Source organism: Dasypus novemcinctus, chromosome 1 (genome assembly GCF_030445035.2).
Source record: "Dasypus novemcinctus isolate mDasNov1 chromosome 1, mDasNov1.1.hap2, whole genome shotgun sequence".
NCBI lineage: Eukaryota > Metazoa > Chordata > Mammalia > Cingulata > Dasypodidae > Dasypus > Dasypus novemcinctus.
In genome coordinates, this window is record NC_080673.1 from 155,806,145 (window position 1) to 155,825,168 (window position 19,024).

Consider the following 19,024-nt stretch of genomic DNA (forward strand, 5'->3'; position numbering starts at 1 on the left):
AACACCTGCATGTATGTTAAATTGTAGTTTCCTGAACCCCAGCCCACACCAACTGCATAAAATATCCTGGAGTGTGGTCCAGTAATCTGTGTTTTTAAGGAAGGCCATAAGTAGTCCTGATGCAGGTGATCCACCCAACATTTATTTGGAAAAACCCACCCTAGATAATGCAATAAAAAACAATAAAAGGTATATATGCATTTGTATTTATATGGCACCTTTCTTTTAAAATGTTTCAGACAAGCTCCCCAAAGGCCAATATGGAAATTGTGATATTGCCTCTGAATCACATTTGATCAAGAAGGAAAGTGTCCTTGGAAGAGGGCTCTGCCCTGCAATGTAGAGAAGTATTAGGCAGGACCTGGAAACCCAGTAATGTCTGTTGATTTCCCCACCCAGAGTTCTTTAGCCGCCTGTTCCCAGGAAAGATGCAAGACAGTTTATTTGTAAGGAATCCCTAGCTTCCACTCCTGTGTCTCTTACTTGCAATCATTAAAAATTTCTCCATCGGCCCCAAAAGCAATATCTAGGGGTGGTTCTAAAGTCTGCATTGCAAAAGCAATGCAACATATCTCCTGAATGAAGTCAGTGAGGAGGCAAAAGTCAACTTCGGGAGGGAACGAAATCTTGGGGTTGACATTCATAGCTCGGATCACGTCCTGAAAAACAAAAAGATGGCATCACCTTGTTACCAACTTGTGACAAGAAACTCTGACTTATTAAGGGCCAAGTCATTGATGGGAGGAGGGAAAGAGCATGGGGGTGAGCCTCAGTTAAACCAGAAAAGAACTGCATGTGCTAAAAGGAGAAAGTATTTATCACCCATTAATAGGGAAGGCAGAAAGATGACAGAAATCACATACGAATGGCCAAAAAGAGCCTCCCAAAAACTAAGTAAAAAACCTTCAGGTTTCTTATTTATTTATGTTCTTTATTTTTCTCTTCCCAGCAAGTATACAATGTGCTAGTACAGAACTCTGACTTGTTCATAATCTATAATAACAACAATAATGGCTCACTTTTATTGAGTATTTACTATGTATCAAGTTTTGGGCTAAACAAATTACATCTCAGTTAATCCTCTTAATAATTCTTTGGATAATGATCATTGTTGCTTCCATTTAAAGATGAGAAGACTAAAGCACAGAGAGGCTAAGTAAATGCGCCAGGTCACATAGCTAGTATGTGGCAAAGCCAGGATCAAATCCATACCCATGTTTCCCAGAGCCTATGCTCTTAAGCACTAAGATATGCTATTTCTCTGTTTTAAAGGCCCATCTACGGAATAATAGAACTATCAGTAATGACTGTTGTTGCAAAGTTAATTGGAGGCTGTTCATATCTGCTCTTCGATATGTAGAAGCAATGCTAAACACTGGATGGATTTCTGAGTTATTAGTATCTACTGTAATTATCCACTGTTATTACTATGCACAGCATCAGCGAACCAGTCCCCATATGAGGCCCACAGCACTTACGTTAACACTGCTTTGGGCATCATACAGATCAAGATGACAAACGATATAGTCCGCAACAGTATCCTCAAAGTTATCGGACCCCGCGAAAGACGGTGTCAGCGATTTCCTCACACGGATCTTGAAGTGTCTGAATGCCATTTTAGCTACATGGAATGCCTCCTGCACAGAAGAATACAGCAAGTTTATTTGGCAGGAAGAGGAGGATAAAGAGTTCCAAAGCAAGGAATTAGAAAAAAATGCCTGCCAGAAATTCAACATCTTATTGGTCTTCTGGTAACTAAATGCTGTTGGCCCAAAGTATTTTAATCTGGGAAAAAATACATCTCTAAATTTCCAAAAGGACATAAATACATGTTTGTCTAGCCATATTCCCTAATTTCTGTTAATCCTGAGTGTAGAGAGCCAGAGGTTCAAGTGCTATGTTTTTGCTATGAATCCACACCAATATCATGTTATTGTTAAAGAATGAAAAAGCTGTTAATTTAGTGTCTCTATTTTAAGTCAATACATATCAAGAGTCCAGGCATATGTTAATTCAACAAATGTTTATTGAATGCCTGTTATGTAGTAGGCATTGGAAAAACAATGTTATACAAGAAAGACATGGAACCCTAGCCTTACAGGACTTTTTTTTTTTTTTTTTCAGGAGGTACCACGAATTGAACCTATAACCTTGTGCATGGGAAGCAGGTGCTCAACCAATGAGCTATTTCCACTCCCCAGTGAGAAGTGGTTTTTTCATTTGTTTGTTTTTAGGAGGTACCGGGGATGGAACCTGGGATCTCATATATGGGAAGCAGATACTCAACTACTTGAACTATTCCCCCTTACAGAGCTTTAACTAACTCAAAAAGTGATCTTTTTATTTTTCAGGAGGTACCAGGGATTGAACCAGGGACCTTGTACATTTGAAACAGGTACTCAACCATTAAGCCATACTCACTCTACTCAGTAAGTGATTCTTAATTATATAAATCAGGGGTTGGCAAACTTCTTTTGTAAAGAGCCAGATAGTAAATCTTTTGGGCTTTGAAAGCCACATACAGTCTGTTACATATCCTTTAAAAAAAAAAAAAAAAAAAACAACCCTTTGAAAATGTAAAACTATTCTTACATTCTTAGCATTCAGGTAGTAGAAAAACAGGCCAGGGCCCAGGCAGTAATTTGCAACCCCTGATATAAGATAAAATTTATAAATAATGGCATACCAGTAGATTCTGATAATTCTGTACTCATACCATTTTTTAAAATACTTAACTATTGTCATAATGGTGTCTTTGCACTTCAATATGGTACCCATAGAACATATTTGCTTTGAAATGTAATAATTATACACATGACACATGCATTTTTAAAAAAATTTTGCCATACTCAAGTAGCTGCTATCTTAGTAGTGTTAGTAATTGCCATTAATTAAATAAACAGAAGAGTTAACACAATGACAATCTTCTCATTTTTCTGAGAACTGACAGAAGTTCTCAGAAACTTCTGATGGCCATGAACAATAATATATCCAGTGGGTGTGCATATTCCCAAATCAGACAGAAGATACAGTCCAACTCTACTTAGTTAAAGCCCTTTTGAGATAGTCCTGAATTTGTGGATACTTCTTCAACAAATTTCTGGCCAATCTAAGTATTAAGATATAGAAATAGCTATTCATTGTGAAAACGTTTCACCCAATATCCTTGTGTGAGATGAGGTGAGGTAAGGTGAGATGAGGTGAGGTGGGGTGAGGTGAGGTGAGGTGAGATGAGGAGTGAGGTGAGGTGAGGAGGTGAGGTGAGGTGGGGTGAGGTGAGGTGAGGAGGTGAGGTGAGGTGGTGAGGTGGTGAGGTGAGGTGGTGAGGAGGTGAAGAGGTGAGGTGAGGTGGGGTGAGGTGAGGAGGTGAGGTGAGGAGGTGAGGTGAGGTGAGGAGGTGAGGTGAGGAGGTGAGGTGAGGTGGGGTGAGGTGGTGAGGTGAGGTGGTGAGGTGAGGTGGTGAGGAGGTGAGGTGAGATGAGGTGAGGTGAGGTGGGGTGAGGTGAGGTGAGATGAGGAGGTGAGGTAAGGTGAGGTGAGGAGGTGAGGTGAGGTGGGGTGAGGAGGTGAGGTGGGGTGAGGTGAGGTGAGGTGAGATGAGGAGGTGAGGTGAGGTGAGGTGAGGTGAGGAGGTGAGGTGAGGTGAGGTGAGGAGGGGAGGTGAGGTGAGGTGGGGTGAGGAGGTGAGGTGAGGAGGTGAGGTGAGGTGAGGAGGTGAGGTGAGGAGGTGAGGTGAGGAGGTGAGGTGAGGTGGGGTGAGGAGGTGAGGTGAGGTGGTGAGGTGAGGTGGTGAAGAGGTGAGGTGAGGAGGTGAGGTGAGGTGAGGTGGGGTGAGGTGAGGTGAGGTGAGGGGAAGTGAGGTGAGGAGGTGAGGTGAGGTGGGGTGAGGAGGTGAGGTGGGGTGAGGTGAGGTGAGATGAGGAGGTGAGGTGAGGAGGTGAGGTGAGGTGAGGTGGGGTGAGGAGGTGAGGTGGGTTGAGGAGGTGAGGTGAGGTGAGGTGAGGTGAGGTGAGGAGGTGAGGTGAGAATGAAGGAGAGAGGGAAGGGAGGGAGGGAGGCAGCAGAGGAGAGGCATCCCCCCATGCAGTTATCAGGATCTCCCAGTCCTTTCAGGCTGTACCGTCCTGAAGCCCCCGAACCTCAGAGGTCCCGGCCGCCCCGCCGCGTACCACGGTGGCGATGTAGATGATTCGCTGCACCGTCTCAGCCTTGTCGATGCAGCGCCGCAGCAGGCACTGCGCATCCAGGCGCGCCTGGGAATAGGCGTCGCTGAACCGGGACAGGAGGGCAGCCTTGCGCGCCACGCTGGACAGTTTGGAGCGATTGGGGGATGGAGTCCTGACCTTGGCAACCGTGGTGCTGGGGCTGGCAGACCGGGTGTGAGACGGAGGGCTAGGAGACCGGCTCCTGGTGGACCTGAAGGTAAGCAAGAATCAGCCCGGGCAGTGCTTGGTGAGCTCTGTTCTGGTTCTTCTCTCTGTGAATCTCCAGAGCTGCACCGAAGGCAGGAGCCCCTACACACGGTGTCCGCAGCGGCCCCCAGGACCTGCCCGAGGCCTGTAAGAAGGCACTCTTGTCTCCCGGGGCCTCAAATATCACCGTCGCCCTGTGTTTGCAGAATGAGCTAGAGTTTATAAAGCATGGCCCCTCCTTCAACATCTCAGTGCATGCTTTAAGTAACCCTGTGAGGCCAGGATTGATTGCCGGCCATTTTAAAGATGAGGAACCTGGAGCCCATAAAAGTTAACAGCCTGTCCTCAGAATAGTACAACTAGCAAGAGCTGGAATTACAGGAGAAGTCAGAATTTCTGGTTTCTTGCCCTGACCTTGGCCTCATAAGAGGGGTAACAGGGCACACAAGCCTCATGGTATAAAATGGAATGAACACTGATTGGCCAATGAAAAAGAAGATCTGTGTTCCCATCCCAGCTCCACCTTGTCCTATCAGTGGGACCTGTGCAATCATGTCCCCTCTCCAGAGAACTCAGGTTTCACCTATACAGTATTTGTCCTGACTATCTTGGGGGATCTGGGGTTTCAGGTGGAGGGAGATTGGGCAGACCAGGTGAGCTAATCCATGTGAAAGCACTTGGTTAATCGTAAAACAGTACCATGAAAGCATATTGCCACCAAGAACAGTGATCAAACTTGCTAGCCCCCAAAAACTGGGCTCCCGAAAAGAGATATTTCATAGAAGAAACTATAGGGCAAAATTAGATTGCACTGCATGCAGTGGGCTGATAAACTGAATCCTAAAGGAAAAATAAAAAGCCCTAATTTGTAGCGTTTGCCCATTTCCATGGTGCAAATACTCCCACCATGGCTTACTACACATTGACTTCACATTGCATTGAAATAGCTCTTGGGAGCCAGTGCCAGCTGGCAGCAGCACTGCACTGAATAATTCCTCAAAATGTAAGGTTAAGGTGATATTTAGGGGCCTGGGGCACAGGCGGGGAGCGGCTCTGGTAGCCTGAATCAGGGCATGTTGGAGGTGGCGGGTGCATGTGTGTGTATGGGGGGTGGGGGTGGAGGGAGAGTGTTAGAGAAAACGGGAGAAATGGAGGGACTCCAGGATAGACTTTGTCCTCATGAAACACTGTCTTAATAGCCTCTTAATGGCTGGCCATCAGGGGAAAGGGATTCACAAGAACATGTACCTACATGCTCCATCAAACAAAGTGAGATATAAGAAAGAAATACCCTGGAGTAGTATGGACAGTTGGTCACCCCTGGAGAGAGCGCCCCTAGGCCTCAGAGAAGTGGACTCTCGGAATATAGCACTTTCTTTCAACATATTACCACCACTTGCATTATAGGCCCACTCAATTCTGGGTTCAAGCCAAAGAGTTTTCCTTCAGCATTTCTCTCAGATTCATTCCTTTAGCTTCAGTGTCAGGCCAGAATTAATTAGTACCTAAGTTATTTGTTACTCCAAGAGATGTCATCTTCCTCTGAAATGGCCTAATTAGAAAAAACATCCTTCCCTAACTCAGAGTCCCATGTTGAGATTTTAGTTCAAGGTGTCATTTTACTCCCAACACCCACCACCACCACCACCACCAACCCCGCCACCACCCCCAAGGCAGGCTTTTACCACTAACGCAACCAAATAAGGCAGCAAAAGGAGCTTAAATGGAAAGATTTGCGAGAGTCTGTCGGACCTTCCTTGGAGGGCAGATTTTTCAGCAGACAGAACAGCGATTTCGTCCTTCAGCGTTCGGAGCTGTTTCTCATAGCCAGACATCACTTCTGTGCGGTCACTGGCCCGCTTCTCCGAGCTCCGCTGCTCTGACCTGGGGTGGTCTGTGCTCCTGTGGCGGGCTTCCTCCTGGGCTTGGAGAGATTTAAGCCTGAACAGGGAGGGAGAGGCAGGGAGGGGGGAAAGTAACAAGCAACAATTAGCATGCTCAACACCAGAAGCTACTCTACCTAGCATGCCAATATTGAATTTAAAAACTCTGATGGAAATACCTATGAACAAATACAATAAGCACACAGCAGGCTTGCCAGGGAGCAGGGTGCTGCGTCTGTGGCTTGCATGGAAAAAGGTTGCTGTAGAAAAAGGATACTCACGCAGATACTCCAGCAAAAGCAGAGTGGGCGTAGAGTTAGACTATTCCGTGTTGGACTGAGCTCAACTGCTCAAAACTCTGAAAGCACTGACCTCCAAAATCTAACCCAAAAACTGATCTAAGGTATAACCTTCTACCCTCACTATCTCTTTGATCTAAACAGATGCAATATTGGAAAAACTACAATGGAAGTTGAATAACATCCACAAGACTAGGTAGAAGTGTGGATATATGAAAATAATGTAGAACAGAGATAAGCAAAATTTTTAGAAATAAACTTGGCATCCTCATTAAGATACAAAAAGGCATCACCCCCCATAAAATAGGAGCAAAAAGCCTGAGGAAATTATGCTGTGATGAAAATAACAGTCAAAGATGAAAAGAGAAAGGGAGAAATTAAGAAGGATGAAGAGAAGCTAAAATTGCATTAGCAGAATGAAAAGCTGCACTAGATAGTAAAGAACAGAATTATTGCTGTAGGAAATAACTGAGTAATACGGACAATGAATTTGTGAAGAGATACCACATAGGAAATAAGAGATTAAAATGATGGCAGGGAAGACAGAAGTGGAGAATGGAACAGAACTCCAAGCTAAGATGCACGGCTGTTTCTGAAGAAACCAGAACAATTGGAACACATGTGAAAGCAATAGAAAGATATCCACAGATTTCTTCTGCTACCTGCTTTTGTTTTCGTGTACGTGTGTGTGGACAATCAAAATGAAGAACAAGGAAGTTATAACCTAAAAGGATCAGTGTTTATTTCTACCTTTTTAGAAATTTATCTTTAGGAAATAATCTGAAATTTGAATTGAGATTTGCCACAAAATTATTATTACAATGTGATTTGTAATGTTGAAAATGAGTTTCAAACTCAATATTCAACCTTATGGAAATACCCAAACAGATGGAATAGCATGCACCTATTTATAACTAAGTTCTACAATACTTTTTTCTTAGTAATAGAGGAAAATCATTAAGTGAAAACAAAGGGTCCAAAACTGCATAGTTATATACTTTATTCTGTAGCCTTAACTCTTTTTTTAATGTATCAGTCAGAAGGAATACCAACACGATAACAGAAACTGGCTCTAGAATTAGGAAAGGGTTTTTAGATCCCCTTATACTATGCTGTACTTTGAAATTTGTCTATAATAGAAAGGTAATGTTTTTATAGCAAGAAAAACAAATACAAATACATTAATAAAAATATCACTGCCTTTTCTCTTTGCCCATGAACAGATTCTTTCATATTGTAAGGGAGCACCAAAAAAACTAAATTCAAAGATTAATCAGCAGGCTGCAATAATCCTGTCATTTTTTTCCTTACTGCTTTTTTAGCTGATTTATTTCCTCCTCTGCAGCCAAAAGGGATATGGCCGATCTGTTCTTGGTTTCTTCAAGAGTCTTTTCAGTTTCAGCCAGACTGTAAGAGAAATCGGTAACCAAAGACAGATTTTTCAAAATTGGCAGTCTTTCTAAATCAAGGCATAGTTCTCTCAGGAACTTTTAGCATATAAATTCAACATAAACAAGATCGAATTATAAGATGCCTGCATTTAATCAGATGATATTACAAATACTAAGGTGGACCTGTATGCAAAAGCATGCTAGCATCCTTTGCTCATGTCAAACTCTTACAAAGAAATTACAGAACTACTATACCTAAAAGACCAAGTCCTCCTTCTTACCCCACTAATTCATCATCTGCTCTAACTACACCAAATCCCAGGTTGTTTCTCTCTATAAAATATCCATTTTTCTCCAGTACACCAATACCTATTCTCATTACTTTTCACTGTGGAGATGCATTCAACTTAAAAGTCCCATGCTTCTTAATGATAAGAAAACTATTCACCTGCCTGTATAAAAAAAGTCCTCCACAATTACACTTTACTCTCAGGTATTTTGTGTCTTTCTGCTTCTCACTTCCACCCATTGAGTTTGGAGAAAAAACTTCCATTACTGAGCATGATTTTCCTGAGTTTTCAACATAGCTTGGCCATTGTTAGTTTCAAGGACTGTCTTCATTATAGACAAATCATAATAAGTCACACTTTCTTTAAGGTCTATCTGAATTTAAAGAAAAATGGGAGTGGGATGAGTGAAATTGGGTGAAGACTAATGGTTCTTAATTATGTTGCCCTAGGACAGTAAGAGATAATGGGTTGGCAAAGACTTCTCTGACTCTGCTTCCTTGAAACATCCAGGATCTTTCATTACAGTGGTCCTGAGGCCAAGAGAGTGCAACTGCTATCTAACCTCATACCATTCTCCCACCTTCTCTTTAGATAGAAGAACTGGATCCTAGAAAGTGAAGCAGACTGAACTATAATGGGCTAACAGGACCACTACCAAGACCCAACAAACTGCAACCAATCAGATACTCATGGGAGGTGGTGTAAATTATCCATCCACCCCCTACTCGTCTCCTAATAAATGCCCACTCACCTCTCAAATGCCACTCCAAATGTCACCTCTGACTCACTCAAGAGATGTCTTCCCTTCTGAGTTCCTTTAGCTTGATTCTAATTTGTAATCATTCATAACAATTTTTAATCCCATTTTTAAAAAAACAAAACACTGAGAATGACTTCGGGGCAAGGATTTTGCTTTATTCATCTCTTTACCCCCACATATAAAATGGTGCCTGTCACATAGCAGACATTTAAAAACAAACAACACTAAAATGAATGAATGATCAAAATGCCTAAAGTCTAAAAGAAAGTAAAAGTAGCAATAATTTTGCATTGGGGTTATTTGTTGGAGGTTGAAAGGAAATTAGCATGATTTAATTTGAATGTGAGTATGTTATAGGTTTTTAAAAATATATATGCTAAATGAACACATTTATTAAGAGAAATTGTAGAAAACCAAAATAAGAAAATAGAACAAGAAAGGAAGGACAGGGAAGCAGATTTGGCTCAACTGATACAGTGTCCACCTACCATATGGGAGGTCCAGGGGTTCAAACCCCGGGCCTCCTGACCTGTGTGGTGAGCTGGCCCATGTGCAGTGCTGATGCATGCAAGGAGTGCCGTGCCATGCAGGGGTGTCCCCATGTAGGGGAACTACGCGCAAGGAGTACGTCCCATAAGGAGAGCTGCCCCATGAGAAAAAATTGCAGCCTGCCCAGGAGTGGCACCACACACATGGAGAGCTGACGCAGCAAGATAACACAACAAAAAAGAGACGATTCCCAGTGCTGCTGACAAGAATGTAAGAATGCAAGTGGAACAGAAGAACACATAGCAAATGGACACAGAGAGCAGACAACGGAGGTGGGGGGGGGGAATTAAATAAAAAGTAAAAAGGAAGGAGAGTATGAACAGAAATAAAAGAGTACATTTTCTTTCAACACATGGCATGCCTTTGTGAGCACAGACAAACACACACGCATGTTCATTTAGCATGCCTGGCTGATATACACAGAAGAAAGCAAAGTACCACGTGTGTGCCAAGCATTGTCTTAAGAAGATTAACATTTTTTCTTAATGTGTGATTAGGAACTTATTCATTCACTTGGCAAATTATTTATTGCTTACTATGTGCCAGGAATGATGCTGGGTGCTAGAGATACAATTGTGTCAAAATGACAATACAAGAGAATAGCCCCCAGAAGTTTCCAGACCAGTGGGGGAGATAGATCATAAATAGGCAAATGATGGGAATACCCTCCTGTCAGCCTTCATGTTACTCAAATGTGGCCAGTCTCGAAGCCAAACTCAGCATGTAAATGCAATGCCTTCCCCCCAGCGTGGGACATGACACCCGGGGATGAGCCTCCCTGGCAACGAGGGACCACTATCAACTACCAACTGATGATGCAACTGGAAAATGACCTTATACGGAAGGTTCAATGTGGATCGGCAGAATATCCATGTCTACATAAAATACCATGACTTTAAAATGCTGTTTGACCTAAAGTAAGGGGGAAATGGAAAGGAGAAATGAGTTTATATGGCTACGAGTTTCTAAAAAAGAGTCTGGAGGCTGGCAGAAGGATTGCCCTCATGCACAACTGAGCAGAGTCAGAGAGACAGATAAAGCAGATACAACCCCCAGATATTGGTTCCTTTGAGGGCTAAAGAGACCCATGGGAGTTATGGTCATGGCCGATGGGGTTAACTACCAGGGCAGATGGCCCCTCTTTGGAAATGGTGTTTATGTGTGATGAATCTGGACTCAGATGGGATCTCCCTTCATAAAACTTTCATGCTAATGTGCTGGAGGTGCAGTTAATGTTGGGGTTTAAGATATATTTAGGGGATTTGAATCTCTGGACTGACAATGTGATAGCCAGGTCCTGAGCCTCAACAGACTCCAGCACCTACAATCTGATCTATTGGACTTACCACACTCAGCTAAGATGGAGTTGAAGAAGGACAACCACCACACCATGGAGCCTAGAGTGATTACAACTGAAAATGGGAGGATTGCATCCAGCATCCATGTGGAATCTGAGCCTCCTCTTGACATACAGGTGCAATGGACACAACCAATCCAATGTCCACATAGAAGAGGTGGCATTGGATTGGGAAAAGTGGACATGGTGGACGATGGGTATGGGGAAAGGCAGGAAGAGATGAGAGGTGGAGGCGTCTTTGGGACATGGAGCTGCCCTGGATGGTGCTTCAGAGGTAATCACCGGACATTGTAAATCCTCACAGGGCCCACTGGATGGAATGGAGGAGAGTATGGGCCATGATGTGGACCATTGACTATGAGGTGCAGAGGTACCCAGAGATGTACTTACCAGGTCCAATGGATGTGTCATGATGATGGGAACGAGTGTTGTTGGGGGGGGAGGGGGGGGTGGGGGGTGGGGCTGAATGGGACCGCACATATATATTTTTAATGTAATATTATTACAAAGTCAATAAAAAAATTAAAAAAATTAAAAAAATAAAAATAAATAGGCAAATGAATTTTTTGAGATTCCCAATGTGGTAAGCACTATTTTGAGAAAAAATAGATCATTGTGAAAGAGAATTAAGGGAAAGAGAAGACCTTCTTTCAATATATAGTGGTTGGGGAAGGACTCTGAGAGGTGACATTTCAGTTGAAACTTTACCAGCCACAAAAGAGCAGCTAGAGACTGTTTCAGGAAAATGGAAACAGGTAAGGTAGTAGACAGAAGAACTGAAAGAAGACTGGGTAAGGGGAGAGTGGCTTGAGGTGAGGGCTGAGAGAGAGGTAGGGCCAGATCAGTCAGGGACTTGAGTTTTTTCTCAGTATAAAGGGAGGCTACTAACCACTGTTAAGCAGAGAGGTGACTTGAGCCAATTTTTAAAAAAAAAGAACTTGCTGCTATGTGAAAATTGGTTTGTAGTAGAGCAAGAATTGAAGTAGGGAAGCCAGTTGGAAAAAACTGGTCCAGGCAAGAGATTAGAGGCTTGAACTAGGGAAGTGGTAGCACAGCAGAAAGAAATGGACAAGTGTGAGGGATGTTTAGGAAGTAGCTGGTACAGGACAACCAATAGATTAGAATTAGGAGATGAGAGAGAGAGACATTCAAGACCACACCCCTGGTATAAAATCTAGTTTTTCCTTGTCTAGGGCTTCATCAACCCTGGACAGCCCTGTCCCCATTTAGTCATGTATCACGTATTATGGGAATTTGCACCTTTGGGACTAAGTCAGAACCAAAGTAGTGTCTGTGATGTTAAAGTTGGGGAACTTCCTTTGGTGGACCATTCATGCTATAGCATTTAGTAAGTACTCTGGCCCTGTAGACATGTAAGCAGAATGAGTGAGTGGGAGAGAGCTGGCTACCATAGACTCGGGAACAGGCTCCATCATTGGGTGGTGCCTTAACTAAAAAATAGAATAAGGCCTGCAGATGGATTTAAAAAAACAACTAAGAAACCTAGGAAAAAGCAGAAACTTTTCATGCATGCAACTTTCAAATGGTTCTGAGAAAAAGATGGGTATAGATGGAGAGAGAGAATACACAAATAATAAAGCAAATAGGGCAATATATATTTAAGGGTTTATCGATACTCTTAGTGCTATCCTTGCAAATTGTAAAATCTGAAATTATTTACAAATAAAAGTTTAAAAAAGCATGCACCCATAGCATTTCTCAGTCCAGAGTGCTTCTTCTGGGTAACACTTATTGGTGCTGATAGACTCCCAGACCAACAAAGGTCTAAAGTCTTGAAGTACCACCTCACAACTACAAGCAAACTAGCATGGGCCCTGGTCATCTGCAGCTGTTGCCAGCTAATACCCCAGGAGACTTAGCCAGACCAACCACAAATCTATCCATCAGTACATGACACTAGTTGCCCTGGGGGGACTGAAGCCAGTTACAACCTACAAGTAGGACAAAGCCAGAAGTCCCTCTCTTCAACTACCTGGAGAACATGCAAGAGTCCCTCTGCCTCTAGACGCCAATCTAAGGAAAGAGGAGGAATGGGAGACCCCTTGAAAGGGCAGAACCACCCTTTAAAGGAAGCTTGAACTTGGTATTAACTGAATATTTACACAAAGGGGACTACAATAAACCAAAAAAAAGTGACTTATCTGGAAGTGGAAATTTTAAGGATCCTCCTCTTCCCACTCCCAAATCAGCTGACATTGTTTGAAATAAGTTGTAGAAATTCAGGGAAGTTATACTTTTTTGCATGCTTGTAATTTTGACTGCTGCAGCTATAAAATTGCTCATTGATTACGACTCCAAATTAAAAAATAAATGGCTATGTATGGAAGCGACTGCCACTTCCTATTCCATCACAGCCCTAACTAGGTAAAAATGAATTCCTTGTTGTCCTTTACATGTCAGCAATGAAGCAATGCTGTAGTAGGAGAAACACCTTATTGGATGGATTTTTTTAGGTTCGTTGAAAGCATCATAAATATGTGTCAAATTCCCCTCAAATACAAGCCCAAAGTCTGCGATTTTCCTTGCAGATGATTCCCTGAGTTTGCTACCCAGGCTTTGCCCATAGCATGCATCTGATGTATCATGTTGCCTGGCAATGCTTAACTGCTTTTCTAATACATTTTTGTATCTTACAGCTATTTCAAAATCTTGAGTCATTCTTTCCTTAAAGACTGACTCTTTAAGTCAGGCAGATATACCCCAAAGTGAGTGAGTATAAGTTATAGATAGATGCAGCCTGTTTCATCTTATTTTGCTCTCAGTTTTCTTCTTTACTTAACCTTTCATGCTTCCCCTTCAGTATCTTTTCTTATATTCCTCCCAAATGATAGACTTTCACATAACAGTCTTTCCTGTTTCTATTTATAGGCCAACAATGGACCTGCGGAGAAAAAGTGCTCCAAAAATGGAGCTGAGAGGACCAGAGTCTTAGGGATCATAATACAATATAGATAGCCTTTCCCCAATTCAGAGACACTGATCCCCAACTGCCTCCTCCCCCCCAAACACATATAAATTACATTAATTATTTGCAAATATCCACATTTTACATGAACCATTATTCTCTTTTCAAATGTAAAACTTAAACTGAGAACAAATAATTTGTGTTTTTGGAAAAAGAGAACTTGCATTCCTCTTACTCGTCTTGAACCTGGTTGAGTTGATTACGGGTGGAGCTCAACTCAGAGTCTAATTGTTGCAGGTCCCGATTCCGAGGAACAGACTCTCTTTGCTTTTCCTTATCAAATGTGTCCTGGGAGGAAACATAATTCAAAAAAACAGTCTGAATACATGAAACAACATGGATAAATTGCAAAAGCATTATACTATACCCTAAATCCCAGGCAAAAAGGAGCGCATAGAACCAGCCCAAATCAGGATGGTGGAATGAGATGTTTCAGTGCTCTGTCCCTCTATAGAAGCAAGAACTGGCAGAAATATATTTCTAAAAGCTCCAGAAAATAGTTAAAGGATTGCAGTTTAAGGGTAAAGACCAAATCAAGAAAAGAGCTTCCTAAAAACAGTAGGATCTCATGATGCCTGGGCTTGCGCCTCCCCAGCTCCAGCCCTGGCCTTTTCTTTTCATCCCCCTTAATCATGAGAGAAGCTGTGGCCCTGGCCATGTTATCATGTTCCTGTGTCCACTCCATGCTCCCCACCCTTCATCTCCCTCCCTTTATACAAACCCCATTACAATAAATTTTAAATAAAAACCTGAAGAAAAAAAAAGATCCCTGGTCCTGGTACCAGGTACAGCAAAGTTGCCCTTGTGCACAAAATGGAAGGGTGTATGTCTGGCCCAATCTGTCTGGTAGTGGCCTGAGACATTCACCATTCCAAAACTTACCCTGCAGGTAGAAGGAAGCTAGGAGAACTCTCCTATAGAACACTGTGGAAGATCAGGCAAGTTGTGCTGCCTGGGGGAAGGGATTGCTGACTTTAGTACATAGAGTGCACTGCCCAGGACTTTTTTGTTATTGTTGTTAGCTCCTTGTATTCAAGAAACACTTCATCCTAGCTGAATACCAGCTTAAGGAACAAACACCTCAGAGTCTAAAGTACAGTAATAACCCATGAAAATATAAAAATGTCCAGGTTTCAACAAAAGATTACAATATATACAAAGGAACAGGAAGTGATGGCCCAAGTTGATTGAAGCATTAGAAATCATCAAATTTCAGAGGATCAGACTTAGGACATACCAAATACTTTTTAAAAATGGCCCTATGATCTTAATAAAGATTTTAAAGCAAATTTTAAATTTTAAAGCAAAGTTTTAAGGCAAAATAAAAAATTCTTTATAATATAGAATTGTTTCTACAACTTTTAATGAACTTAATAAAATTATCACCAAAAATGGTCCTAAACATACAAAAAGACCTAAAGGAAAACATGGACAAAGATAAAGGAAATCAGTAAAGTTATAGATGAACACAAAGAAAATATCAATAGAGACATGGAAATTATAAAAAGGAACCAAACAATGCTGAAGACCTCAATAATAAACATTAAAAATGCCCTAGAGGTATTCAACAGCAGATTGGAAATGGCAGAAGAATCAGTGAACTTTGAAGATAAGACAATGGAAATCATCCAGTCTGAGGAGCAGAATGAAGAAAAAATGCAAAGTGAACAGAGCCTGAGGAACCTGTGGGACATCATCAGGCATAACAATAAGCATATTGTGGGAGTCCCAGAAGGAGAAGAAGGGGGAAAGGGACAGAGAAGATACTTAAATAGAGGCCGAATGCTTCACAAATTTAACAAAAGACATGAATATACACATCCAAGATGTTTAACAAACTTCAAACAGGAAATAAACCCAAGTAGACCCATACCATGTCATGTTATAATCAAGCTATTGAATGCCAAAGATGAAGAATTTGTAGTCACAAGAAAAAGCAATGTATCACATACAAGAGATCTTCAATAAGAGTAAGTGTCATGGAGGCAAGAAGGCGGTGGGAAAACATATTTAAAGTGCCGAAAGCAAAAAATTGCTAACTAAGAATTCCACATCCAACAAATCTATCTTTCAAAGCTAAGGGAGAAATTAAGACATTCCCAAATAAACAACAGCTGAGGGACCTCATCAACACTAGACCAGCCCTGCAAGATATGCTAAAGGGAGTTCTGCAGGTTAAAAGGAAAGGAAACTAGACAACTGACTGGAGCCACATGAAGAATTGAAGATCCCAGTAAAGACAATGGCATTGGTAAATGTAAAATACCAGTACTATTTTACTTTTCATTTGTAATTCCACTTTTTACTTCCTATAGGATCTAAAAGACAAATAAATGTAATCATAAAACAATGGTTTTGGATTTAATGTTTAAATATCAGTTTGTGACAAGAACTACATAAAGGTGGGGGTATGGAAGAATAAAGGAACATAGTTTATGTGTGTTATTGAAATTGTTAAGTTGTGATCAAAGCAAACAAGACTGCTATAGATTTAGGATGCTAAATTTAAGCCCCATGGTAACCACAAAGAAAATATCAGAGAATATGCAAAACTCATAAAGACAGAAAATAGAGTACAGGTTCCCAGGGGTGGGGCAGGGGGAATGAGGAGTTAATACAAAATGAGTGTAGGGTTTCTGTTTGGAGTGAGGTGAAAGTTATAGTAGTGGATATTGAAGTTGAGTACTACCACACTATGAATATGATTAATCTCACTGAATGGTATGTTTGGGAGGGGCTGGGATGGGAAGATTTATTTTATATATATATTTCCACAATTTAAAATAAGATAGAGAAACTAAAGAGAAAATAACAATTAAAGCAATATGTGATACTCAATGGGATCTAAGAATGGAAGATAAAAGGCTCAAAGGATATTACTGGAAGAAAAGGAAAAATTGGAATATAGAATGTAAACTTTATATCAACATTTAAATTCTGGAACTTGGATAACTGTACTTAAGGTGATCATCTAAGTGAATATACTTGTTCATAGGAAGTATACATTATGTGTTCAAAGGATATGATATGTGCAGGAATATGATACATACAGCCTGCTCTCAAATATATCTCAAATATCTACTGCAAAGATATATGATAGATAAATATTAGAAAGATAGTTGATTGACAGAAAGTGGCAAAAGTGGCAAAATGTTAAAATGGGTGTATGTGGGTACCAGGGGGAAAGAGGTATATACTGCAGTTCTCTATATGGGATTTGTATTATTTTTGTAACTGTCCTATACGCTTGAAATTATTTCAAAATAAAAAGTTAAAAAAAATAAAGAGCACAAGGTGTATGGTTCCATTTACATGAAATCCTAGGACAAGCAAATTAATCTATAGAGAAAAAATAAAATAAAAAGGATGGTTGCCCCAAGGGTGGATAGACATGACTGAGAAGCAATACAAGAGAATGCTCTAGAGTAGGGAAATGTTTTATATCTTGATAGGGGTATGAGTTACATGGGTATATGCATTGATAAAACAAATTGTACAGCAAATAAAAAATAAAGAAGATGTTGAGGCAGCACCCTATGTGTTTTTACCCCACGGGGTGTGGAGGGTGGGGTGGGGAATCTGAGAAGCAAACAAAAATCTTCATGAGAAAAAAACAAACTGCTTATTGATGACTGACATCTATTAGGTACTTATCATGGGGTAGGCCCTGTGCAAATAGTTTTGAGGGTTTAACACATTTAATCCTCATGATAACCCTTTCAGGTCAGCAAAATCATTGTCCCCTTCACCAGATGCATAAACAGAGACGTACAAGAATAGACAATATAGCTAGGGCCAGATCAGTGATTGGAATTCTGTCCAGTGACCTCCACCCAGGAATATTTCAACTACTATCACAGAAGGCCCTCTTGCTAAAACAACCTTCTCTAACAGCTTCATGAAAATCCATATAAATGCTTAAAAGCAGGGTATCTGCCATTTGTTTACCTGGACATAATGATATTGATGCTTTGAGCAAAACATGTGTTCTCTTTCCAGCCTGGTCTTCAACTGTTTAAAGACCAACACAGTCCCATGGAAACCACTGATATCAACCACAAATCATGACACTATGTTGTCTTCCTATATTGGAAGTTTCCAATTAGTTTTATTTCACCTTTTCAGAATACCGAGCTTTCCCCTTCTGATGATCTCTTCCTCTTCTGAACACCTGTGGCACCCTGTCTTAGTGACTGATTTGTGTCTTAAAAGTTACTATTTTGTGTCTAATATGAGCCAAATGATGTCCTACATGTAGCTCATGACCATGATTACATTAGTGAGGAGGAAGAGGATCATTGATTTGCCTGAAGTCATATCACTACTAGGTAGGCAAAGCTGGGATTTGAATGCAGGTCTTTCTTAAGAGTAAACTCAATCCCTTATACTATGGACTCCCATATACAGAAACTTGCCTTTTATACCTGTGCCCCAACTCCTTAACCAGACAGAGTTCAGCCCCTCACTAGGTAGAAACCATTATCTTACACATAGTTGAGTTCCCAGAGCCTGATCGAAATGCTGAAAGTCAAGGGCTATCCGGATTCATACCTGAAGAGAGGGAACGTTGCTGTCAACAGGTTTTCCCAAGGAAGCGGCAGTAAAGGAAGCCTCCAGCCAAGGCAAAAGACGTGATTTGATTATTTCCATGCCACCATAATTTCCTTCTAAAAGAAAAGGCATATCAGGTCAGCGAGAGAAATCCAAACACATCAACTCAGCCAGAGAGCACAGAGGCAGAAAGAAAAGAAAAAAAAAAGAAAGAAGAGCTGAATAGGAAAGCACTGGCCATTCTCACCTTCTTGGGCTGTTGTAGTGAGGATCCCAAACAGTTGTCCCTGCACTTTGGCAACTTGTTCAATGAGTTCCAGGCAGCGATTTAGGTTTTGATCACATGAGTTCGTCTGCAAAACCAAAAGAATAGAAATGAGTCCAATTCCTTCACTCTATAATCCACAACAGAGACCAGGCCTCAGTTTACACAAGGGCTGCATGGATTTGGTTTGCTCACAGCAGCAGAGACTGCTATGTGTTCCTTCTGGGCATACTTTTAGACTACTTTCCCCAACTTCTCTAGCAGTGCGTGTGGGCATGTAG

The 19,024-nt window shown here is 41.4% G+C and overlaps 1 protein-coding gene across 5 annotated transcripts in view; it reads right to left on the reverse strand.

Annotated features, from left to right (window-relative positions):
* The window catches only part of SPATA18 (spermatogenesis associated 18), a 37,349-nt gene that overhangs the window by 7,308 nt on the left and 11,017 nt on the right, over nucleotides 1-19,024 (reverse strand). For 3 of the 5 annotated variants that reach the window (XR_009186138.2, XM_058298764.2, XM_071216552.1), the window contains exons 2-9: nucleotides 18,726-18,831; nucleotides 18,479-18,594; nucleotides 14,103-14,215; nucleotides 7,906-8,001; nucleotides 6,165-6,353; nucleotides 4,170-4,416; nucleotides 1,479-1,637; nucleotides 484-659 (exon numbers count right to left, since the gene is read on the reverse strand). Coding sequence is in view for 4 of the 5 variants with exons in the window: in XM_058298764.2 (XP_058154747.1) it covers nucleotides 484-659; nucleotides 1,479-1,637; nucleotides 4,170-4,416; nucleotides 6,165-6,353; nucleotides 7,906-8,001; nucleotides 14,103-14,215; nucleotides 18,479-18,594; nucleotides 18,726-18,831 (1,202 nt within the window). In the remaining variant the exon portion in view is untranslated. The remainder of the gene's footprint in view (nucleotides 1-483; nucleotides 660-1,478; nucleotides 1,638-4,169; nucleotides 4,417-6,164; nucleotides 6,354-7,905; nucleotides 8,002-14,102; nucleotides 14,216-18,478; nucleotides 18,595-18,725; nucleotides 18,832-19,024) is intronic. The other 2 variants (XM_058298778.2, XM_058298767.2) reach the window with 1 other exon arrangement.